A 26,390-nucleotide genomic window follows, 5' to 3' on the forward strand; every position below is an offset into this window, starting at 1 on the left:
CTATCTTTCACACTGCCAGTTTTGCTATGAACATAAAATGTGTAAGTTTTGTGTTTAATCATGTCATAGGTTTGAAAAATTCATTATTGTGATATTCAATGCAATTAATCCATTGTGTGATAACCTCCCTTAACGGGATCATATTATCAATTTTAACGTGAAATTAAAAGCCTTGTGTAACTGTAACGCGAGTTTGCTTCTTTTTGTTCCGTGAAGTTTGTTTATTTCAGTCTCTTCCATTTACACGCTTACAATATAAAACATGATAATTATATATATACATAATAAGACACAACACAAGTAACTGGCCATTCAGATTTGTGTGAGATCATGAATAAGTCAGTGTTCAGTATGGAATCCAACCCTTTTTCTTCTTAAAACTTTTAGACACTACACCAGTTTTAGTGCCATTCGCGCGGGTTTTAAATCGAGTAACATTGCCCGTGTTTGCGCCTACAGGTTTGTTCCGAATTTCTCCGCCCACATGTTTACTGTTTAAATCTGACAATGTTTCGGCTAGTTCTTTCCGTCCGCTGTGCTCTCTGATAGAACTTTCAATCGGTTTAGCTGGCCCTGTTATTTGTGCACACTGGCGATGCGGGGGTTGGACTTCCTGTGTCTGATCCATGAACTGCTGTTAATGTAGGTGTTTCTCGTGTTGCCGCTGTAGTTGTTGTGGTTGCTGATGATACTGCTGTTGTATCAAGTCCGCTTGTTGTTGTTGTTGTTGTTTTTGAAGTAGCTGCTGATAGCGTGTCAGTGGAATCAGAATGAGTTTGCGAAAGCCTTGTCCTGTCTCCGATGTCATTTTGAAACGTTTGGTCGATAGAGGTTCTTGGTGAAGTCTCTGGTAAATCTCCCTCACTGCAAGATGCTTCGCTGTCAGTGCACTTGTCAAAATGTTTCAAAAACACATGCATTAGAAGTTTTAATCCGTTTGCGTCTTTGCACATAAGCTCACGTTTTGTACTGTGGTCGAACGACTTGATGGCTAGTTTTCTCAGAGTGTTTTTGTGTCTGATTAAGCTCGCAAAGTCTCTGTCGGAAATTTCAATATTTCCATGCAACAGATTTAAACTAATTTCCGAAATTGCTTTGATCTGTTGTCTCGAAATACAGCGAAGCAACTGCTTTCTTTGACTGGGAACCGCCACTGCAAGATAGCGAAATAAACTTATCTCGTCGATTATCCTGTCCATATCATAACCTAACGGCTTAAACGTGCTGTCACTTGAATATTCACTGATTGTGTGTGTGTTTGCGTGCGTGCGTGCGTGCGTGTGTGTGTGTGTGTATTTGTTGTCTGGTTGTTTGTCAGTTAGCGCCTCACAATATAAGTCCTATACTCGATATGTTTATCTTATAAGGCGCCGATCAACAAAAAACAATTCAACGTCCGTACATGCTTGTATATACTTCCTTTATCAGGAAATTTACATGGACTCTTGTACACAAGGAAAGGTCATTACATAAAGCGCAAATCCAGTAAACACCGCTCTTCAAGATGTTATTACACAAGAATCGCATTTTATAAGACTGTTGAGAAAGAGACCAAATGAAAATTTCGTTTTCACTTAGAAGACAGAAATAAGTAAGCATTTTAACACAAAATTTTAATCTCGACAGACTTCTAAGTTGACGCAGAGAAGTGCAAATTGTCCTCTCAGATCTTGACCGCATTTATGATACAATTTCAATCACTTTTCTTGGATGTATATTTGGCAATTGATATTTCATATCATACACTTTGGGTTAAGCAGTCGAGACTATCAGCATTCCTTTCGATACCAGCTATACGAACATACTCAGTTTTCTTAAACCAACGTGTGATATCTTCGACTGACTTACTGGCTAGTTTTCTTGAAGTGTTTAGCGTCGGATTGTGCTTGATAGTCTCTGTTGGAAATTTCGATATTTCCTTGCAACATATTTATCCATATTTTATTGCTTATTATTTACATTTGTAATACCATGGGGAACCGCCACAGCAAGATAGCTATCGTACAGCGCCAAACTAACACTATATTCATATACTTGCGATTAACGAAATGCACTTCATACATGCAAATTTTTCGCTGGCACTGTTAACCGGCATGACTGATTGTTATCGTTATTTACATATACGTGCGGCAAACTGAATACACTGTGTACATACAGCACCTAAGGCGTCCTATTCAAACTAGTACTGTAAACCTAGAAATGTTCGCGGATACAATATTTCGCGTTTTTCAAAACATGAACATTTTCGCGGATACAAATCTCCGCGGAATCACATCCATCGCGAATCCCGCTAATATGAAGTCGCAAGTGAACATATTTAGTATAATAAGGTAAGTATCACTGCATAGTTGCATTTATACTATTCTCGGAAACATTCAGTTTTATTGTACCCTTCAATTATAAATGCACCCTAATCATTTTCAGCCATATCAACGGTTATTCACACCTCCAATTATTGACAGTCAGTAAATTGCTGTTACATGTGTTATTACACTGTCATTTGTTTGCCATTTAAATAGGCGATTAATCCACACTTAGCAGAAATAGACACAATATTTTACTTACAAATAATATATCGTATTGGCTGCCGACTGCAAATTGCATGTATATGTCGTTCGATAGATGCATATTGTTTTTGTTTTTATCTCCTGTTTGCCTTACGGATCGATATTGAAAATGCTGTTGCTGCATAAATAAGTAAATTGTTAATCATTTGAAATAATGTGGATTTGTGCACTCATGTTATACAATTACGGTACTAGAATATGAATTATAAATATCCAGGTATGTGTAAGCACAGAACCATTTTAAAGCGATCTATATAAGCTGAAGCTAGAATCTTTCGCGTTTTTGTTAGAACAGAGTTTTTCGCGGCTATTTAATTTCACGGAAATATACTACCCGCGAAAGGCACCAATTTAAAAAGCGCGAAAACAATTCTAGGTTTACAGTAAATGACGGAGAGTATTCCAAACTAAGCTTGTAATCCGAGTAACTGGACTGCGAACAAAGATCGATAGATAATCAACGGTCTGAACTGATCCGAGATGTTTTTTCATTCTTTGCCGAGGTGGGATGAATTCGTTTATTGATGATAAGCAGTGATAAATAAACAAGGCGCTGAGATACATTTGTATATTCTTTAAACATAGGTGCACAACGAATTTCTCACGTACAAATACGCCTTACATACACAGCGAAATCGCCTTAGCAATGCGCGCGCTTCTTCAATATGTAGCTTACATCTATGTATTCTGTCAGGTATCTTGAACGTAATATAATAACTTTAAACACAAAGATATTCGATTCCAGAAAGAACTTTGAAAGTTGAGAGGGTATAATATAATTGTTTTATTCTTATTACATGTACGATTATTTGCATTTGGATACAGTTTTCGAGCGCAAGAAGATGAATGCATGAATTGCTATGGGTATGTTTGCTTTCCCCTAAGGTTCACGTGTACGGCATGATAAATGTCAATATTTCCTTTAATCCTTCCATACAAAAGGTTTAAGCAAAATGGATGATCAAGTTCTACTTTTAAAGACAATAGTTCACGTCTTCGCGAGTTTCACAAACTTTACCTATTGTAAATTATTGTAACTGTAAGATAATTTGTAACATAGAGAAACTATGCTGTTACTTTAACAACGAATTGTTCTTGTCTTCTGCAGTAATGCAGAAATTTTCTCCGTTATCCGAATTTAATGCAGTTTAAAATACAACGCTTATTCAAAGGTATGCACTCCGGTTGATGTAATCACAACTTAAATTGAATAAAAAATATACTGAAACTACAGGTAACAGGTTCAAATAACAGTTTACAGAAATGAAACATTACATGCGGTATTTGGACGTCTTGTTTTAGTTAGGCTGCACTAAATGTATTTTTCAGAAATAAATAAATACCACTGGCTAATCAGTCGATGTCAATAGTGATAATCCCAGAAAATCGATATAGGTATCACCGTATTCTGTCAGAAATCTTGAAAGTAATATAATACCTTTTAACGCAAAAATATTCGATTCCAGAATGAACTGTGAAAGTTGAGAGGGTATAATATAATTGTTTTATTCTGAATAGTAGTGTTTGTATTTGGATACGGTTTTCGAGCGCAAGAAGACGAATGCATGAATTGCCATGAGTATGTTTGCTTTCCCCTAAGGTTCACGTGTGCGGCATGATAAATGTCAATATTTGCCATCAGTCCTTCCATACAAAAGGTGTAAGCAAAAAGGATGATCAAATTCTACTTTTTAAGACAATAGTTCACGTCTTCGCGAGTTTCACAAACTTTACCTATTGTAAATCATTGTAACTGTAAGATAATTTGTAACATAGAGAAACTATGCTGTTACTTTAACAACGAATTGTTCTTGTCTTCTGCAGTAATGCAGAAATTTTCTCCGTTATCCGAATTTAATGCAGTTTAAAATACAACGCTTATTCAAAGGTATGCACTCCGGTTGATGTAATCACAACTTAAATTGAATAAAACTATATTGTTAACATATTCATAGGAAGGCGGAGAAACTACAGGTAACAGGTTCAAATAACAGTTCACAGAAATGAAGCATTACATGCGGTATTTTTGTACGTCTTGTTTAAGGTAGATGTATTTTTCAGAAATAAATAAATACCACTGGCTAATCAGTCGATGTCAAAAGTGAGAATCCTAGAAAATCGATATAGGCATCTCCCGAGGCAGACTTGTAACATACTCGAAAAGTAACATTGGTACAAGAAAAAAATTGTGGCGTAAAAAATTCTTATATCTTAACTTGATAATACTTGAAATGTAAGGGTGCCCACATGAATAAGAAAAAGTGAGTTTATTTGTAATAGAACCCTTAAAAGTGTTATTGACAAAGCATTAATAGAACATACAAGTAGCAATGAAAAACATTGCAACGCACGACAAGATGGCGAAACAACAGGTGCATTTGCGCAAGTCTTAATGATGTTGATGTTATCTATTCTGCACCGAAATCGGGCAACATTTAAAGAGATAGATAAATGATTGGGACACACCCCGCTCGTGAGGGACATATTATGATGGTGACGAGACAGTCATATTTTCTTGATTTTCGAATAATTCGATCAACCATTAATATTAAAATATATAAGAAGACCAGTTAGAAACATAGAACGCAACCCAGGAAAATAATAATAGACATGACTTAAATCTGTTTATGACAGGTAGTGATATATGTGCACAACTCCGCACGGCCCGTAGGTAAACTTGCATTTAACAACAACCAGTAGTATTTAACCAAAAACGTCATTATGCATATTTAACAGCGTTGTGAATAATTAGTTCGTTTAGGAAACATCCTTAAGACAACATGTGAATTTTCTTTTCTGAAATCCAAATTCACATTTTAAATGTCTACAGTCTGTCAGATTTTTGAATGTTATCAAGACATCTCGCACAAAGAAAGTTCTCCGTGGAATCCGTCACTCACAAAGTCAGACGATAAAATAAACATTTCATTTAACTGGAGTTCGCTTGTGTGTGTGCACTTTTTATCTAACAAGATTGTTACGAATTATCTATAATTAATTGATAAAGATAAGCAGTGGCCAAAAACACCTAATCCCTCTCAATACACTTTTTCTCCCCTCAAGAAATGAGATAAAATCTCCTGATTTGTAATTAACACCCCGATTATGCAATCTCTCCTAATTAACTAATTAAGTAATTAATTGATTACGCAACCTGATCCGATCCCAATCCGATCCGATCCGATCTGATCCGCTCCGCTCATGCTCCCGACGTGGCGGATCTCTCACAAACACACTACTAAGGTGACTTTCTAGCTTTGATGGTGGAGTAAGACCCCAGGTGTCCCTCCATTATTTCATCACGAGCGTGCACCTGGGTAGAACCACCGACCTTCCGTAAGCCAGATGGATGGCTTCCTCACATGAAGAATTCAACGCTCCGAGTGAGGCTCGAACCCACTTCGACGAGGGGCAAGTGATTTAAAGTCAGTGACCTTAACCACTCGGCCACGGAGGCCCCAATCTGACCATGAAGTCGGCGCATTAAAGGTGGTCAATCACATTTAATCAACATTTAATGACATTTTTTACTTTTTGTATATCCTGGTAGAGAATTATTTAAGGAACAAAAAGACCAATTACAAAGAGTTAGATTCCTATTTGAAATGTATATCTTATTATTTTTATAAAATTTTGTAATTACTCCCCTTTAATATGAAAGTATATAAAAAGCTGGGTATTTCTTTTTATTTCGATACAATGTCTAGTTTTACATTTGCATTTGATAGACATATCAACTATTGAACAATCTGAACCAAAATGCAAGTTTTAAAGCTGTGTGTAGCTTCTGAATTCATTTATTTCCAATCTATCTTGGTTGCGCAACAAAGATAGGCAAAGGGAGGTAATAATAATTTTTCAAACTTGCGTTTCTAATGAATTCCATCTAAATACATAATTTTTAATGCAAATATTTTACAAATATATTACAATATGTCTAATATTTATACATTTCCTTAGGCAAAGTATGTTTATCAAATGTATACTTATGATAAAATAACTCTATCTTGGTTGGGCAACCAGGATAGGAAAATGAAATTTTAAAAATACCTCCAGTGAAAATCTAATTTGTATTAAGTGTTAAGTGAACATAAATGAGTGTAAATGATCAGATGCTAAAGTTTCGAATAAATCCGTTACATGGCCAAAATCTGATTATCCACCTTTAACCTGAACTGGCATTTTAATATAGAAAACAAGGCTATATAGATTTTATGTTGGCAATTATGAAAATGATAATTGATCAAATCAATTTTTTTTAATCGAACTTGCTGCGCCATTAAGCAGTTGTTCATTAGGTCATTTTCTGACATTTTTGAGATATATTTTCCATTTTAAGCAGAATAATAAATTTTATGTTTGTCACAAAAGTACTTTTATCTGCTTGAATAGGAATTGCTTCCGGAAATGTTGTCACCTGCAATTGTTCAGCCGTATTGGATTTTCTGCCGTTCTTATATTCACTTAGGACATCATAGCTTTTTTCCATTCGCGTGCTCGGAAAGATAAACAAGAGAGGTTTACTAACTTACTTCAGTCTACAATATGGTATAGGTCTCTATATTTCTAAGTATTCTTTCTCATATACCTACAAAGAGCTATGTTCTGTACAATATTTTATGTACTCAAGATCACGGAAGATGGTCAATATGACTGCTCAACCCGAAGAATGGTTCTATTCCCTCCCGTGAAGAAATAATGCACGGAGGGACAGCTATGGTCTTCCTCCACTATCAAAGCTGGAAAGTCGTCATATGTCTATAACTTTTTCGGTAGGACGTTAAACCCAACACAAAAATCAACCCAAAGAAAGTGAGTTCAGGCACCACCTCCTCATATAACACCAGATCTGTTTTAGGTAAGCGGGCACGAGAGTTGTAGCTTTCATCAAAACTGAGCTCAAACACATTAGAATTAACTAATAATATAACATTTTCTTTGCATCCCTACAAATTGCTGATATACAGTAGGTTTACACAGATCTCAAATGGAATAGTCGAACAAACAAGAGTTTAAATATCACTATATTTATTCATTTTTATGGTTACTAGTCCAATACAAAATCGATCTCTTAGTGCTAGCTTAATGATATTTTATTACTCTTTAATATGAAGTTATTACATTAACAGTTTCTACATACGTTATCAAAGGGCGAAGGGGTCGGACAACAAGTTCTGACAACACCAACCTGTATATAGCCAGTAAACTTACGTAGGCATTTGTTTTAAAAGTGTGATTAAATGAGACCAAAGTGGCATAATGTTGAAAATTCAAACTTTTATTCTTATGGTGGTCATCTATTTCATATGATACCAGACACTTCAAATTTTAAGGAAATAACTTTGGGAAAGAGTTGAGAAAACCAGTCAGAAAATATTTAAACCTTAGTGAATTTCCAGTAAGATGGACATAATTCTAGTGCTTTATGACAAAAAATGTGTATAACATTATTTTTTCTGCATATGTAATAAATAAATGGTGTAGGTGTATGGTCTGAGGCATATTTATTCAAATATTAGTTGACATTGGTTTTGAAATCACATCTTCTGCACACATTTGACATTAGAAGAAAATATTACCAGAAAATGGTTTTTCCTAAATGATATATAATTATCAAATTACTATAAAACCTGCTATTTCACATTCTATATGCTTATAAACACGTTAAATTTCAAGAATGCCCAGTAATTGTAATTGCCAAAAGTTTCCACTCACAACTGAGTAGTTTTACTTGTGCACAGGAGACACATGTTGTAATATAATGTTATTATTATGATAGTATTAATTCATTACTAGTTTTCTATTCCTAGAAAGATTATTAGTGATCAGCTTAAGGCATATTAGTCTATTCCACAAAATGACAACAAAACTGCTCAAACCTTTCGAGTAGATAGTTAATTTTATTCAATGTATCATTGTCTAACAAAAAGTCAACTGGAACACTATAAAGGTTTAAATTGTCAAAACTTGGTGCCAGCTCATATTAATCTACCAGATGAGACTGCAAGCCGACACTTATTTCTGTATTCCATGAAATTACACAGTGGTCTGGTTAGTTTGAAGATACAATATTTCAAATAACATCAGTGGCACGTGTGATCTTAAAATCAGTAAAAAGGTGCAAATTTTAATGATATTATAAACAAAAGTCAACAACAGATCATCCTTTACTTGAAACAGATGTAAAATCTTTGTATACATAATTACGACCATTTAGCATACACAAGTTACAATTAATAAAAAACTGAATAAGATGATCACCATAGGCTGCTGATATGAAACCAACAATGTTACGCTGCTCAATTATAACATGTGTGAATAAGTCCCTTTTTTTGTTATACATACATGTTTTGCAGGAGATTATCCCTATAAAAGAGTAACATCTGAGTAGAGAGAATTTTCAGGTGTTTAATAGTAAACAAAAGACAAATTACCAAAGTCACCAAATTTATGTTTCATTTTACCCACTATATACTATTTTGCTAGTCGTTCAAACCAGACATCTATATTAAAATCAAACAAACATTATTTTGCAACGTGCTAGAGTAAACAGATGAAATAAATTAAACAGAAATTCGTAAACTTTATCTCTTTTGCACGACGTGATTTAGAAAACAGACCTTTTATTTTACCATACGTTAGTATTTATCCGTTGAAATAAAGATCTACGTAAAATATATTTAAGATACCATTTTGAAAAATATTTCAGTAGAGAGTGGTTGGGCGACTTGGTCTGATTGGAGTTCTTGTTCTTCGACATGTGATATTGTTATTAGAGTGCTAAGTTCACGTGTGTTATATAGTAGAAGTATTTGTGTCGGTTAAATTTCATTTATATTGCCTCCTACATGTTTCTTGCATTTCTATTGGTCAATAGACGTCACGTGGAAACAGGATATATTCCATATCCTGCTAGTATATTTCAGATATGAATTTTGATTAAAACAAAATGGCTGTCACACTGCTGGCATAAGTGAATCAAGTCAGATTATTTATTAGCTCCAGGAATAGTATCGTTTCCGAGAGTAAATTTAGTGTTTTCTTGCCGATTTCATTCTGTTAAGTTGAGGCTCATGAAGTTTAACAAAAGTTAGCCGTAAAAGAGGAATAACTCTGTATGGGATACACGGACGTTGAAATCTTGTTGTTTTTTTTTTAAGTTAAATCATCGTAAAATAAAGGAATTGACATATTTGTTACTCAGCTGTTTGTTGTAGGATCATTTAATCTACGTGCAAGATAAATGATTTAACAGGAAACGGGATGAAAGCTGAAGTATCAAGACATTTGTGACCTCGTGAAATCTGGTGACTTTCGAAGGGATGGAACAAGAATATTTTTTAGTGTTTCTGATCTAAACCAATTCATAACCTGTGTAAATGAGCTTTTGTGTTTTGTGATTTAACCAAAACACAAGTCATTGTGCATTTTATGGCTGGTGTAAATCAACTATAAACAAAACATGATGACCAAACAAATGATTGTAGGATTCCAGTCTGCACTGTAAGTAGCCTTGTTAATTTACAAAATGTGTTGATTATAGCATGTAAGTAAAGGGTAGTCGGCAAGATAAAATCGTTACACAGCTTGTTGGTGACAGGATACGGGATATACGCTGTCTCGAAAATCCATATCAGACTCGAGCTTCGCTCTCGTCTGATGTGGATTTCATCGACAGCGTATGTCCAGTATCCTGTCACCAACAAGCAGTTTAACTAATAGTACATGTTAAAACACTTATTTAAGTGTCCAAGTGCCCTATACATGCTGACTTCAGAAGAAAAATGTCCGTGAAAAAGAATGTGAAGGATTTTATGTTTTATAGTTACATATGTTCATAGGTTCTGCGTTTCTTTTATTTGAAATAATTGTAAATTATTGGAGATTTATAAGTATACCATCCCCACACCGATTTTTTCTGCAATTTTCTAGATGGCGAATGGGCACATTGGGAAGGCTGGTCTACATGTAGTGTGTCTTGTGATGGTGGAATACAGTCAAGGTCAAGGTCATGTACTAACCCTAAACCCTCTATCCTTGGACAATACTGCATTGGTGATGCACAGCAAACAAAAACATGTGACAGTACAAGATGTCGGAGTATCAGTTTTATTCTATATTCTTTTTCTCTCGTTTTAAACGCCTGGATTAATACCTCAGTGATAATGCAATTTTTTTTCATACAAACGCGAATAATATGTTCCTATTTCTCAAACAGGGTGACTTCTTTGTAAAAACTAATTCTTTTATACACGATCGCTCCGTATTTTCAGACAAAGTGCTTCTCTTTAAGTCTGTTGTAAGCCTAACATTGAACCTTTTTGCTTTTGAAAGTTGTCACTTGTGAAACAAAGTGCTTTCTCGATTATGTTGTTTAGCTAACATTGTTCAACACACTTAACAATATCTATTTGACTTGCATTTATTGTCATTTAACATGGTATTGTATATTTTCTTGATACTTTTTTTGTCTTCAGTTTTAAAAGAGTATGCGATCATATCCCTTATACGACCTTAGATACGATACATCATTTTCCTTTTTAAGCGCAATCCCAATCATCACGATCGTAATTAAATAATCCACTTGCAACTTACAAAAGTGTTTTCAAAATTTCATTAAACTTTTAACCCTTTTCGTTTCGCTTTCGCTTTTATGCACAGCATATTTTGTATTTATGAAATAGTATCTTGACATTGCTAGATATACTTGCAAACAAGGAAAATGCTTTTTCAAAGAAGATCAGTTAACATATTAATGTTTCCAACATATTAATGTTTCCAAAAATAACGAAATTATACTACGCTCAATAGGGACTGTATAATTTCATTTAGAGCATGAACCGTAGTTGTGATGGTTTTGCTGTTTTTGTTTTATATCCTTAGGACGGCCAGCACATATTTATGCAATCTCGCCAGACATATGTCTGTTTTTTACAACACAGAAAATGACGTCACTCGACTTTCAGCTATTTTCGGAAGTAAAGAAAATGAAAGTAGAAATGCTAAACTTGAAAACGAAAGCCGTATTTTGATTCGTAGATAGTCAGGGGTCACGCGCAGGGGTCACCCCGTCTAAATGTATGCGCGTGGACGAATTGAAATTACCTGGGCTTTAGTATGGCATGTCAGCTTTTCATCTACGAAAAGATATTTGAGCTCGGGATAAACATAAATCCCACCGGGGTCCGTAACGGACCAAGGGTACATTGATAATTTTGGAACTTCATCAAATCGCTCAAAATGTCATTTTTGATGTTGTCTGACAGTGTCAGTATATGCCTCAGATGTAAGATATAACAGTATTTGAGAGCTGCAGACCAAGGCATTTCAGAAATATTTTAAAAATAAATTTCTTTTAATAAATGTTGTTTCTACGGAAGCGTGAAAGGGCCATCAGACGCTAATACGTTTTAGTACGTTAAGGCTGCGGAAAGGATATGAACCTTAAATTTAATTTTCTAATGTAGATGTGTTTATCCTATTATTATGATATCCGTAAAATATTTAGGTATTGTATTTCATGATCGTTTCCTGGTGTGTTTAGATGGCGGATGGACGAACTGGGGAAGCTGGTCTACATGTAGCCAAACGTGTGGTGGTGGAATATATTCAAGGTCAAGGACATGTACTAACCCGAAACCATCTGATGGCGGAGAATATTGTATCGGGAACTCACTTCAGACTCTATCGTGCAGCACGAAACGATGTCCTCGTATGTTTTTGTTTTACATAAAATTATGTGTAAGATTTTAATAGTTATGTATTGCATTCACGGCTAGTTTAAACTGTGTAAATCAATAGCTTAACTAATAAAAGTAAAATCAATAAGAAGACCCTTCGGGAGAAAAGATTGCAACCAAGCAAAATAATAGCAGATTTGTTTCGATGGACTGAGTATGTTTATGAAATATGCAACACCCTACATATCCCTAGTGCGGAATTCTATTACAGTTTAATCTGCATTAGCGGTCATTTGCATATAACGTGCTAAGAACGATCATTTTCATGTACAGCCATTAAATGTCTGAGACTCTATAATAGTACCCTTTCTATAGCTTGACCCTGTCTAACGCGGTCAAAGGCCAGCAAAAACAACAAGAATGCGCTGTAATGGTCACTTAAGTATCAAAGAGTAACACCGGCGTGTAGTTTTCTTTACATTAGTTTAAAACACAAAACAGGTGTGAAAACGTTTTTTTAAGAAATCTATTTTCCCATTAGTAAGAGAAGAAGCTATTGTCTATTTTGAAAAAGGACAAATAAGATTCTCTTACTGCGTACTGCGGTCTTTTGTATGTGTTTTTGGTATTGTTATAAACGTAACTTTCGTATCAGCTTTTTAAGAATGGTTTAAAGTGTAAAACAGTTAAGTTGCATGTACATAACTGGAAACAATAAACACTAAGTATATGATGCGCATAATAGAATTTTATTCAAAAGTTAATATCTTTAATATAGTGACTGCTTGTCTATAACACTTACTTTCAGTCAGTCCTTTTCGTGACTGCTAAAAATAAGTTAAACTGAGTGGACTCAATGATCAAAAAGAACCAGCAATAAGAGTTTCTCTTGTAGTTAATAAATAGTAATGTTTAAAGTTCCATTGAGCTTTATATTTAATGTTAAAACACATGAAACAGTTATCCATATACAGATGGTATGGTTAGAAAAGAGCTACCAGTATTTTCAATACTTCACATGAAATTTTACAGTAAGAACCAAACATGGACCAACAAAATTCAATAAATTTAATTTCAGTCTATTATTTTCATCAAGATTCAAATATAAGAGGAAAACAATTATTAGAAATAGAATTTAACAAGAAATTAATATATTTTATGTTCGTAAAGCAAAATGTTGCAGTTTACAAAGGCATTCTGAGCGTTTAAGGATTAAAAAGCGAGAAAAGCTATTTGTCAAAATGTAGCCATTTCATCTAAATAGTTCAGATTCGAAAACATCTCCAGACTAGCCAGTATTGTTTTCAACTCTGGAAAACAAAATGTACATGTTGTGAACAGTCAAACCTGTATTAAGCAGCCAGACATAATCTGGATGCTTAAGGCAGATACCTGCTTAAGACAAGCTATGATAAGAAAAAAGTAAGTTTAAGAAGATAGCAGACTGTCTGTTTAAGGCAAATGGTTGCCTTATACAGGTGACCGCTAAAGCAGGTTAAACTCTACAATGAATTGATCAGTTGACTAGTTCCGCCGAAAAATGTGTACGTTAATTATTCAGAAAGAACATTTATATAATTATTTTATGTATGCAGCAAATACAGAAACTGATAAAAAAAACTGCTACATGTATTCCTATGACAATCAATCATTTATATTCTTAGTGAAATTAAAGACGTTTTGAAATATTTATTTGGTCTTTGGTGCACAAACATACAGATTGTATATATTTTATAATTCAGCGCTCGTCTCTGCCTTCTCTGTTAGCAATCCTTACAACTACAGCAGTTTCCATGGCACTAAGAAACTAACATTCTCCCACACCATATACCAGCATGGTGGGGACTTCGATAAATCAACCGGGACTTTCATCTGCTCTATACCTGGAACCTACCATTTCTCTGTTACGCTTGTGAAGAAACGAGCAACCACAAGGGTGGATTATGTATTTTGTCTTCTCTACAAAAGTGCATCAGATTTGATCAATATTAGTGTCGATCCAACAGACGATGATACAGACAAAGGAAGCGCGGCAATATCCCAGTCGGTTGTAATTCACCTTTACAAGGGCAATACCGTGTACCTGGGTGCTTGTAATGGTCAACCGAGTACTTATATGGAGTACTGGTCCTCCTTTACAGGATTCCTTCTCTATCCTGACAATTAGTTTCATAACAATGAAATTATCTGATTATTGATTTATACTTGGAGAAAAAATGAGTTATGTTTGTGCATCAAAGGACGTGAATAAAATTTAATGATTTCGTAAATGACAGGTCACTTTTGTTCGTTTATATCTCCACCTGTGTCATGTTCTTAAACGAGTGGGTTGTTTTTGTATGTTTGTTTGTTTGTCATTATTTTCCTTTTAACGTCTTTTCATAAAGATTAATCCTATAATAATTTTGAAGAGATAGATATTTGTGTAAGCAGTCCAAATTATACAAATACATTAAAGTATTGCTTGATTTTTGATCTAATATTTCTTCTCTGGCCGTGTTATCCTTACACAATAGTATTCAATACACATGCAATAGCACTTGACTTTGGACGGAACCAATGTGTAAATAGTAAAACATATCTGCTGCACATGTATACGCACTGAGGGATATACTTAGTACATTTCATATTGAAAATAATGTTTCACTAGTTACAGTGCGTGAAGCAGAAGCATTACGAGAATGCATGGGGCTGGACCTAGCTTCCTTCCCGTGGGTGACTTTCTTTTAAACTGGTCGTATGTACACATGTAGCCATATATATTTTCCCTGTTTTTTGTTAATGTTGTTGATGTTTCTTTTTTGTATTGAAAATTGGAGATATTGCTTACTTTTATATATTTTTCATCATAGGTAAAGAAAACAGACTGTCTGTGCATGTGTAGGTAAAATATAATAATTTATAATCGATTTAAAGTGCCCATGTCTAAATGAAGGAAAGTGCAGATTTTTATTAAAAAAAGAATCAGCATACTGATGCTGTTGCGTTGTTAATTTATTTAAAATTGATTATTTACAAATATAATTATTATGTTTCAAGACATAATATTTCTATATCTCTGTTACATGATGTCAAATATGCCATCCAATAAGAATGCGTTATATATCGATGTTAATAGAACTAACCCGTCATACGTTGGTCACCAAGGAATTAAGAAAGTGCGACCTATTTTTGAACGTGATATTATTGAAGAGCTTTTGAAAGCGTAGAACGTATCCAAGCAAATATTAGCAGACTCGTTCGAAGGAATCTGTTAACATGTATTCAAAAAGTACGTTTATTAAGTACAGTACCTAACTGCGATAAATTAATAAAATTATAGAAACAAAGGCTTCCTGAAACGGAACATGAAATCAATAGTTCTAGAACACGTAATAACATATCTTTGACAACATTCAATACACGGGTCGCGTCTGGTAATCGACAAGAAGAAGATACTTTTAAATCAGTTCTTTATGCCTAAGGATACAACTTTATGCCCATCTTTATCCAGCTGAAAGAAAATGGTGCTCAAACGTTACTAACATATTTGCCAGCCTTTTAATAAGCTGAAAGAAAATAGAAAAGACATATTTTTAACTCGTCATTGTCTTTTAGTCGTCGATTTTCATTCTTCCATCATTCTCTCTCGCTAATTTTATCAAAATGTTACAAGACGTTCGTTATTCGGAAGATAAATGAGCCGTGCCATGAGAAAACCAACATAGTGGCTTTGCGACCAGCATGGATCCAGATCAGCCTGCGCATCCGCGCAGTCTGGTCAGGATCCATGCTGTTCGCTAACAGTTCCAATTCCAATAGGCTTTAAAAGCGAACAGCATGGAGCCTGACCAGACTGCGCGGATGCGCAGGCTGGTCTGGATCCATGCTGGTGGCAAACCCACTATGTTTGTTTTCTCATGGCACGGCTCAAATATTTTTATCTTTGAGCTGTTTAACTGCACTTTAGCATGACACGTTATTTTCAAAATAATTATCTGTAGAAAATATATATTATAAACATGCCCATGTGCTGAACATGGCGATGAAAGGTAGTTGAACTGATATAGGTCGGACGAACGGATGCTCTTTATGGACTAAGCGCCGCTTCATGTATATTTTAACCAAGCGATTAAATTCTAGAATAATTCTGCTCATGAGATTTTCATCCCTTAGGCTTTGAACTGTCTCCATGAACGAGTTACGTCATGGCGAAAATCATGACGACTTCAGGTCCTCCGTGGTGACTTAAAGTTCCTTACTTTACTTGTACATTGATTGTTCAAAGTTTATAAAGATACATGTCTTCTACAGGTAATTCGTTTATATATGTTTAAAGAAATGGCTTTGAAATGCCGAATAAATTGAAGTTATGCAAACCGATTTTTTTAAGAAATACATTTCAACGCCATATTTTAGGGTCTGGTCAAAGGTTTCCCCTGCCCCTAAAATCCGGCAGGCATACATTATTGATAGCTTAAACTTGAGACAACAGTTTTTTCAGCTCGCTTCGTTTGCATTTTTGTCACTGTCTAGGATTACAGAAATGTCGTATTTCTAGACAAACTAAAGTGTTTTCATTAGGGATATTTTGATAACTTTATTGGTTAATAGAATTGGTCGGCTCAAGGGAGGAAAATCTCATAAGCAGAATTTTTCTAGAATTAAATCGGTGGGTGGGGTATTTCAACTCCTAAATTTTGGTAGAAATCGTCAAAATTTGAAATAAATTGTTACATCAAGCCTTTACTTGCTTTAGAGCTGTTACATAGGCAAAACGTTAATATATGAAAGTCAGTATTCCAACAAGTCAGTAAAATTTCATTTGTAACCGATAATTGTTTCAAAGAGAGAAAATTCTGCATTTTGTCTACACCAGGTGTACTAAAATGGGAATAAGTTTTGATTGATATATCGTAGAAAGCGACATCTCGTCTTTAACAATCCCGTCCCGGAATGCATATATTAATGACTGAAGTATATGAACCTTTGACTAGTTTCTAGGTTACGAAGTCGGAAAACTAGAGGGCTTACAGAAACTGACCAACAGATCACGAGAAAGAATAGCTTAGTTTTTCAAAAGTTTGTACCAAAGCGATACATCATTCACTTTGATAGGTGCTACAACAACTGACCTTGATAATGAACCAAATTTCTACAAAGATACATGATGTTACTGAAACGGAATAATACTTGTAATATGTAAACAATAAAACCTATCATAAGATCCGTCGGACCAATGGCTTGCAACAAAGAACTAATTAGAGCGGAATCAGTTTGATGTAGTCTGAAATGTAATAGAAAACACCACGCTCCCGTGCTCCGAGCACTGGCCATATCCAATTTTCTATCCAATAATTAATCCTAATTGATTCGATTAATTTCGCATTCTAGGCTTTATATGTTCTTGCATTATTATAGAAATTACCGGAAACTGTACAATAAAGTCTGTAAAAAGATCCTTTAGAAGCATAGAATGCAACCAAGCAAAATAATAGCAGATTCCGTATGACTGAGTCTGTTTATGAGAGGTAATGGATAGCTATACACCCGTAACGTTTTGGTTAAAGGTAAGGTTTGTGTGTACGTCCGTGCGCGGATCCAGCCAGTTTTCTCAGAGGGGGTCCGACTGACCCCATACTATGACAAACATGTCACCGTCCCCGCTGCGCTGTCTGTCCTTATATAATTAATAATTCGAGTTTTTTATGTTAGCCGCTTACAGTATATGGTTGTCAATATTTTCTTTAACAGGCTGAAATAGAAAAGTAGCCGACCAGTTAGGGGGTCCGGGGGCATGTCCCCTGGAAAATTTTGAAATTCAGCGCTTCATTCCCTGCATTCTGGGGCATTTTAGGAGCATTTAAGAACTTTTTCCACTGCAATTCTATATAAAATTATTTAATATACCCCTTATGTTCCTAACTTCCGATTTTTATGAGCTCACCTGTTAAACTTGGAAAAAAATGATAAAATTAGTTTACTTCAAGGTAAAATTCTTTGTTTCTTTGAAATAATTAACAATAATATGAATTATGTCTTGGTCGTATGTAGCAGCAGTCACATACACTTTGAATGCGGTCCTAATGTTGCCTTTTCGAAAAAAAAAAACGTTTTCTTTCATCCTTCTCTTTCTTTACTAATTTTAGGATTTTCCGGGGTGGGGGGTCCGGACCATCGGTTCCCCCCCCCCACACACACACACACACCTCTGGATCCGCGCATCGTCTGACCAGATAGAACATAGAATCATAATTGCAAGACAGCATTTGTTACTTTGTCAATTTACTGCATAACTACAATTAAATGTAAAAGTCCGTTCATTATAAAACTCTAATTGTCCGTAATATTTCATAATAATGCACACGCAAATTTGAATGTGACGAAATGCTATCATTCTAGAATGGTAAAAGTAGCATACAACTGATGATTTTATAAAAAGGGATTTGACAAAAAAATCCCTGTTTGGGGGTAGTATACGCCGTTTAGAGTGTCTCTATTTTGACCAAATATCGGAGGACTATTTTGGAAATTGTCAACTTTGCAAAAAAAACGCGGAATTTGTGACATGGATTAATCCATGCATTGGCAAAACCCCGAATAAAAGAAGCTATAATTTCCATTTTATCATGGTTTAATTCATCTGCGAATACAGAATTCATTACTGATAATGAATGGATTAATCCATTATTCAGTCCAAATGAATTCCATACTTTGAAGAAATATTACACTTTATGTTCACTATAAAACATGGATTAATCCATCCTTTCATTTGGACTGTTGATATATGTCATAATCATGGTAATATAAACCATATATAAATACAATATATATGATATATATATAAACATGGTTTAATCCATGCATTTATTTTGCATGTTTTCGAATCATCTACAAATCATTGTTGATAGTAGAAAATGACGAGTTAATGGATCCCTATCTAATGCAGGAAATGTAAGACATGGATTAATCCATCTATATTGTGTACATGTTTGAAAACTAGCACATATAAAAGCAAATATTGATAAAAAACATAAAGAATGGATTAATCCATCCCCATTTCATGTAGTAAAGTCAATGCTAAAATTGAAAATGAAAGACATAGATATGTTCCTCCTTCCTTCGCGCATGTTTACATGTTTCTACAAGCAATGTTAATATAGAAATAGACGGATTAATCCATCCCAATATTTGTAGTGGAAAACACATAAGCAGACTATCTCGTATGTAGAGTCAAAAGCATGGATTAATCCATCCTTTCTTCCTTGATAAAGATAACTTATTTTCTTCAAGTAGTGAAAACCTGTTACACTTATGCAATGAGAAAACATTGCAAGACCGTCTAAATTATATAATCAAAGACATGGATTAATCCATGCATTCTTAGTACATGTTTTCAAAACTTGATAAATTATTTTTTTCTTTCATGTAATGAAAACCTGTTCTTCGGCATTGATTAATCCATCTTTTCTTCATGCACTTTTCCAAAACTTCTACATGCGATGCAAGTATTGATAAAAGATGGATTAATCCACCCCTATTATATATAATGAAAACAATTGTAAAAACCGTCTAAAATATATATGCAAAAGATGGATTAATCCATGGATTTTTGGTGTGCAAGTTTTTAAAACTTGATAAAAGATAAAGTAATCCGTAACAATTTCATGTAGTGAAAACCAGTTCGCGGACATGGATTAATCCATCATTTCTTCTTGCACATTTCACAAATTTCTACATGCGATGCACACATTGATAAAAAGATGAATTAATCCACCCCTATTATATATAATGAAAACAAATTGTAAGACCGTCTAAAATATATATGCAAAACATGGATTAATCCATGTATTTTGGTGTGCAAGTTTACAAAACTTGATAAAAGATAAAGTAATCCGTAACAATTTCATGTAGTGAAAACCAGTTCGCGGATATGGATTAATCCATCATTTCTTCTTGCACATTTCACAAACTTCTACATGCGATGCACATATTGATAAAAAGATGGATTAATCCACCCCTATTATACATAATGAAAACAAATTGTAAGACCATCTAAAATATATATGCAAAACATGGATTAATCCATGCATTTTGGTGTGCAAGTTACAAAACTTCATAAAAGATAAAGTAATCCGTAACTGTTTCATGTAGTGAAAACCAGTTCGCGGACATGGATTAATCCATCGTTTCTTCTTGCACATTTAAAAAACTTCTACGTGCGATGCACATATTGATAAAAAGATGGATTAATCCACCCCTATTATATATAATAAAAACAAATTGTAAGACCGTCTAAAATATATATGCAAAACATGGATTAGTCCATGCGTTTTTGGTGTTCAAGTTTTCAAAACTTGACAAAAGATAAAGTAATTCGAAATATTTCATGTAGTGAAAACCAGTTCGCGGACATGGATTAAACCATCATTTCTTCTTGCACATTTCACAAATTTCTACATGCGCTGCACATATTGATAAAAAGATGAATTAATCCACCCCTATTATATATAATGAAAACAAATTGTAAGACCGTCTAAAATATATATTCAAAACATGGATTAATCCATGTATTTTGGTGTGCAAGTTTACAAAACTTGATAAAAGATAAAGTAATCCGTAACAATTTCATGTAGTGAAAACCAGTTTGCGGATATGGATTAATCCATCATTTCTTCTTGCACATTTCACAAACTTCTACATGCGATGCACATATTGATAAAAAGATGGATTAATCCACCCCGATTATACATAATGAAAACAAATTGTAAGACCATCTAAAATATATATGCAAAACATGGATTAATCCATGCATTTTGGTGTGCAAGTTACAAAACTTGATAAAAGATAAAGTAATCCGTAACTGTTTCATGTAGTGAAAACCGGTTCGCGGACATGGATTAATCCATCGTTTCTTCTTGCACATTTAAAAAACTTCTACGTGCGATGCACATATTGATAAAAAGATGGATTAATCCACCCCTATTATATATAATAAAAACAAATTGTAAGACCGTCTAAAATATATATGCAAAACATGGATTAGTCCATGCGTTTTTGGTGTTCAAGTTTTCAAAACTTGACAAAAGATAAAGTAATTCGAAATATTTCATGTAGTGAAAACCAGTTCGCGGACATGGATTAATCCATCATTTCTTCTTGTACATTCAAAAACTTCTACATGCGATGCACATATTGATAAAAAGGTGGATTCATTTTTCATTTAGTGGAAGCAATTCTAAAAACAGTCTCGGTCGTAAAAATCAAAGACACGGATTAATCCATCTTTTATTCCAACACGTTTTCCAAATTTTCTACATACAATGGTAATATTGGTTATTCTATCCATATTTCATGTAGTGAGAAAAAACAAACAACATTTGCTGACAATCTCAAATGTTAAATCAAACCACTCTTTCTCGTTGCGCGTACCTTACATGATTGCTATGCTACAGCAAAGATTAATCCATCCCTCTATAAAAAATTTGAAAACAGTAAAATAGGTTTTCAAGAAAAAAGGATAGATTATTTTATCAACTCATACATGTTTGATTGGTTTAAATGGAAAATAATCATAATAGTCCAAAAATATTTTCTCATTGTTTCCCAGTTAGAACGAAGGAAATTCGCATTCTTTGTGTCATAAACTCAATGGGCTTTAGAAATTAATCTAGGTTAAAGGCTGATTTGAAATAAATATTTCATCAGTGATTGAGGTTATACACCCTTCTAATTGCTGCCACCTTGGCTGGCTATTTTGGTTTTAGATTTTACACTGCCGTGTGACCAATATCCTATCGTCCGATTTTCAAAATTCTTTTCAGCGTTAAAATTGTTTGAGATGGCTCGCATACACAAAGCATTCCTTCCTGTTTGATAAAATATCAAAAGGTAAAACTTTCTGTTTTGTTTCAGCTCGGATTGTTCAGTTTATACAGCTTTTCATACGATAATATATTATTTTCATTTCTTGTCTAAATGAAATCAGCAGAAAATGATCAGTAATATACTACGTCATGCATTTCTTGATGTTTGTTTCTAATTAATAGTAATACACAACATTCCACACATTAATCCTGCGCCGTTTACGCATCAAATCAATTTAGCATCACTTCTTTCAGATTTTCGTTATTCACAGACATGCAAAAATGTCTTTATAAGATCTATAGACTTCTCTATTTGCCGTCTGCTATGAAGAGTAGAGTTATGAACGATAAAACCCATGGACATATTCAGTTTCATGATCTCCATAAGTGTAATTTAATCTGTTGAGATACGAATATCAGTCTGCCATTCTCGCATACCAGAGGTTTACCATGGTTCCCCGGTAGTTCATCTCAGACTTTTGACGAACTTCTGAATGATAAAAAAGGCTGTCTGTCAGTATCTGCTGAATACCCCGGAACGTGTAAATATCCAGGTCAAACTATTGGAAACTTCTCACATAAGCATATTTCCATCGTGTGTCAACCTGAAATAATGTACACGCATTAAAATCTATAATAACGGACTCCGTGATCTTACAGTTCACAGATACCGAGACTGACAAAGGCTATAAAATGAACCGGTGTGAAAATTATTATGAATAAAATCTGGTATGGGGATGGATGACATAGTTTTAGTATCATTACGCACCATACCCATTCCATCGCGAAAAAAGAAAATAGATATCATTAAATTTTCCTACTGTAGTTTGATACAAATTATCTAAAATGTTTCTATATAGATAGTATTAGTAACTTCATTTGCGTTTTATGGTTATAATTCATTAAACTGTAAATAACATTCCATATTAAATGCAATGTGTTCATACTCCTGTCACACATAGCCGGGCCAGTCCTTTCCTCAATTTAAGAATTGTCGTGAAACTGAGACAAAAAGGGTAGCGATTTTTCAAGAAAGATTTTACCATCATAATTGTTTACTTTAAAGTACATAAAAATGCAGTGATGTGATCTGCTGTTACTATTCCAACTAAAATGTAGTTTTACTTCACCAAAATAACTAAACAAACAAATTAATTAATTAATTACACTTCTCATTCTGCTTCTATCAAAATGTCACAAATATATCCACAATGTAATCTTAACCAAACCTAGCCCAGCTCCGTAGCGATACCTTGTCAAAATTAGTGTCCCATAACCTGTCTGCCATTATTGCCCTTAATTAGTGTTCCATAACCTGTCTGCAATGTTAGGACTTATTTAAGGATATAAAATAGTAAAAAAGTTGTATCTTCTATATAAAATTAGCAATCTTCTGCGAGCTGTAAAATATACCCAACCCCATTGTAGAAAAGGATCACTAGCATTATGTTCCTAAATGACCTATAAACCACAAAAGAACACCAAGAAAAGTAGATATTGTGTATCTTCTAATGTCAGAGATTTAATGTCTGACATGTCTACACCATGGAATATCTTCCAAACTGACCGTGAAAGTTCTAAATTGCGGGTAAGAATACATGTGTAAATATGTTTATTTACATTTCTTTAAAAGCTAAAATAAAAAAAAAAAACTCCTTGAAATGCTACCAAAATGTCGGGTATAGGTCAATAATGAAATAAAAAAAGGACCTGTCTTACATAAAACATGAAAATGCCACTTTTACTGGGGAAAAATGGAGAATTATTTCTTTCCGCCATTATCTGGCTGCTTGATTACCTATATTTAGGACTACTGTACTTTAAAATGCAAAATAATTCTCTCATGTACATTTTGATGAAATATGTGACAGTGACATGACAGGTTTATTTTTTTTTTTTTTTTTTTTTTATTCTTTCCTTATTCTTTGTGACTGTACAAGTTCCGATCGATATTTTTCTAACTTAATGTTTTAATTTTGTCCAAATGTGGAAATGATGTGTTTGCTAAAATAAAGATTTTGTTTTTCAGTCTCGCGGTCAGTTAATATTTTTGCAAGGACTTTTTTTAATCTAAAACGTTTTTTATTTGATGTTTCTTTCTTCGTGTTTTATAGACAAGTAAAATAATTTTCATAACCGTCTAATCTTTTTGTGTTAAATTTTTTTACAGACATCCAGTATTCAAGTCCGTTAACTTTTCGCATCAATTAAAAAGCTTTACTTAATTTTTAAGAAACTACTTGTGAAATATTTAACTGTAGCTGCTTACATTTCATAGCTAAAAACTTAAGCTATAGCAATGCTTTTATGACATGATCAAGTGGTGTATTATTAGTCTCCCTTGGATTTACAACCCGAGAGCACGGGCACGGAGGTAGTATCTCCACCTCCTTGCCTGGAGGTATACGTTCACTGTGGCAACACATATGATATCTTTTGATAACGAGCAAAATGTACATACATTCAAACTTTTCTATTATTTCGATTTTTAAAACATTTTAAAATGATCGCAATGAACGACATGTCCCTGTGGCCTTCTGGCCTTCGCTAAAACGACAATCTTTGGATCTATTACATGGTACTATGAAAACACATGTTTATTTCAGGCCATTGTGAAAACACATATTTATGTTTGATTTATTTCAGATCATTATGAAAACACGTATTTATTTTTTATGTTTTTAAAAACATGTTTAAGTATAGATTATCAGCCGAGTACGAGGTCTTTCTGCATGTGACACCATGAGCGCGGAGCTCCTGAGGTGTTTAACGAAGCTTGTCGGCAGGTCTTTCTTACACTTAAAGGCCGTCGATGTCCGGTTAACTCTGCGCCCTCGTGAAATTATTACTTTTTGATAGTTTTGGGTTTAACGTCATTTTTCAACAGTATTTCAGTTATGTAACGGAGGGCAGTTAGCCTTATCAGTGTACCAGTAAAAACCTGTTCTCAGCATTAACTGTCAACTTCCACAGTTTAAATCTGAGTGGGAGGACGAATGATTTCAGACACAATGTCTTCTATCGAATCGTCACGGAGAACATACGCACCGTCCGGGATCCAACTCACGACCCATGATCCGTAGATCTGAGCTCCCCCTACTGAGCTAAGCGGTCGGACTGTGAAACTGTTACGCCAGACGTACACCCGTCTATCTTGTATAAAATAGCGTTAAAACACGGTTTTGCTATAAGCTATTCCTTAATAAAAATTTCTTTCGTCCGTATTGAAAAATTATTACCTTGTGCATGTTTGTGTTTGCGTGTATATGTGTGTGTTGGGAGGGGGCGGGGCGGCAAGCATACATTTCATGTCCTAAAATTGATATATCTGGTTTGCTTCGCTCGCAAATTTATAATCGCTGAAATGCAAGGACCGGACGACAGTCTCAACTTCATCTTATGAGCCGCAACATGAGAAAACCAACATGGTGGCTTTGCGACCAGTATGGATCCAGCTTGCGCATCCACGCATTCTGGTCAGGATCCACGTTGTTCGCTTTCAAAGCATATTGCAATTAGAGAAACCGTTAGCGAACAGCATGGATCCTGACCAGACTGCGAGGATGCACAGACTGGTCTGGATCCATGCTGGTCGCAAAGTGAAAATGCTGGTTTTCTCATGGCGCGGCTCATATTGCTTTTATGCCTCAAATAGTCACGCCCAGATTAAAATGAGATTGCACTATTTCAATTACACATCAAAAACAATTGTCCGAGGGAGCATATTCATGGATCACGGGTCCCCTAGAAACTCAGCGCTAATCTTGGATTCGGCCCTGTATATAATGCACATTTTACTGTGTATCACAAGTGCACTCTTTCGTAATCATGTAATTTTGAAAGAAAAATACACTGCAGTAACAGCCGACTGGTGAATAAATGATGTAAAGAAGATAAAGCTGCAAATTGGAAGGCGCATTAGTACTTAATAAAATCTAAAAGTATCCAGATCTCATAGATTAACCTAAATGAAATTTAAGATATTATGCAGAGTAACATTCAGCTTCGGTATTTCATCCTGAAACCAATTAAATATACATTATTCTGTACTGGAGTTGCCAATCATTCGAAATAATTATGTAATATTGTATACATGCCTAATCAGTGGTAGTTAAAATGAAAGGAATGATTCTAGTTTGACAGGTTTTTTTGGGGGGTTTTTTTTGTTGTTCTTTACAAGATCGGAATTACAGACCTACTCGAATAATTTACTAACAGATGACCTCTGTTTTCAGAATAATTTGTGATGCACGTGCGCATGTCTCTAAGTGCACGTGAACAGGTCTGGCTAGAGTAAT

The 26,390-nt window shown here is 34.5% G+C and overlaps 1 protein-coding gene across 1 annotated transcript in view; it reads left to right on the plus strand.

Annotated features, from left to right (window-relative positions):
• Window positions 1-15,868, plus strand: part of LOC123538853 (uncharacterized) — a 109,940-nt gene extending 94,072 nt beyond the window's left edge. Inside the window, exons 20-23 of the mRNA XM_053529684.1 lie at window positions 9,277-9,375; window positions 10,500-10,667; window positions 12,112-12,279; window positions 13,990-15,868. Of these exons, the coding sequence (XP_053385659.1) occupies window positions 9,277-9,375; window positions 10,500-10,667; window positions 12,112-12,279; window positions 13,990-14,414 (860 nt within the window). The 3' untranslated portion in view covers window positions 14,415-15,868. The remainder of the gene's footprint in view (window positions 1-9,276; window positions 9,376-10,499; window positions 10,668-12,111; window positions 12,280-13,989) is intronic.
• The last annotated feature ends 10,522 nt before the right edge of the window (window positions 15,869-26,390 follow it).

This window comes from Mercenaria mercenaria, chromosome 18 (assembly GCF_021730395.1).
Source record: "Mercenaria mercenaria strain notata chromosome 18, MADL_Memer_1, whole genome shotgun sequence".
NCBI lineage: Eukaryota > Metazoa > Mollusca > Bivalvia > Venerida > Veneridae > Mercenaria > Mercenaria mercenaria.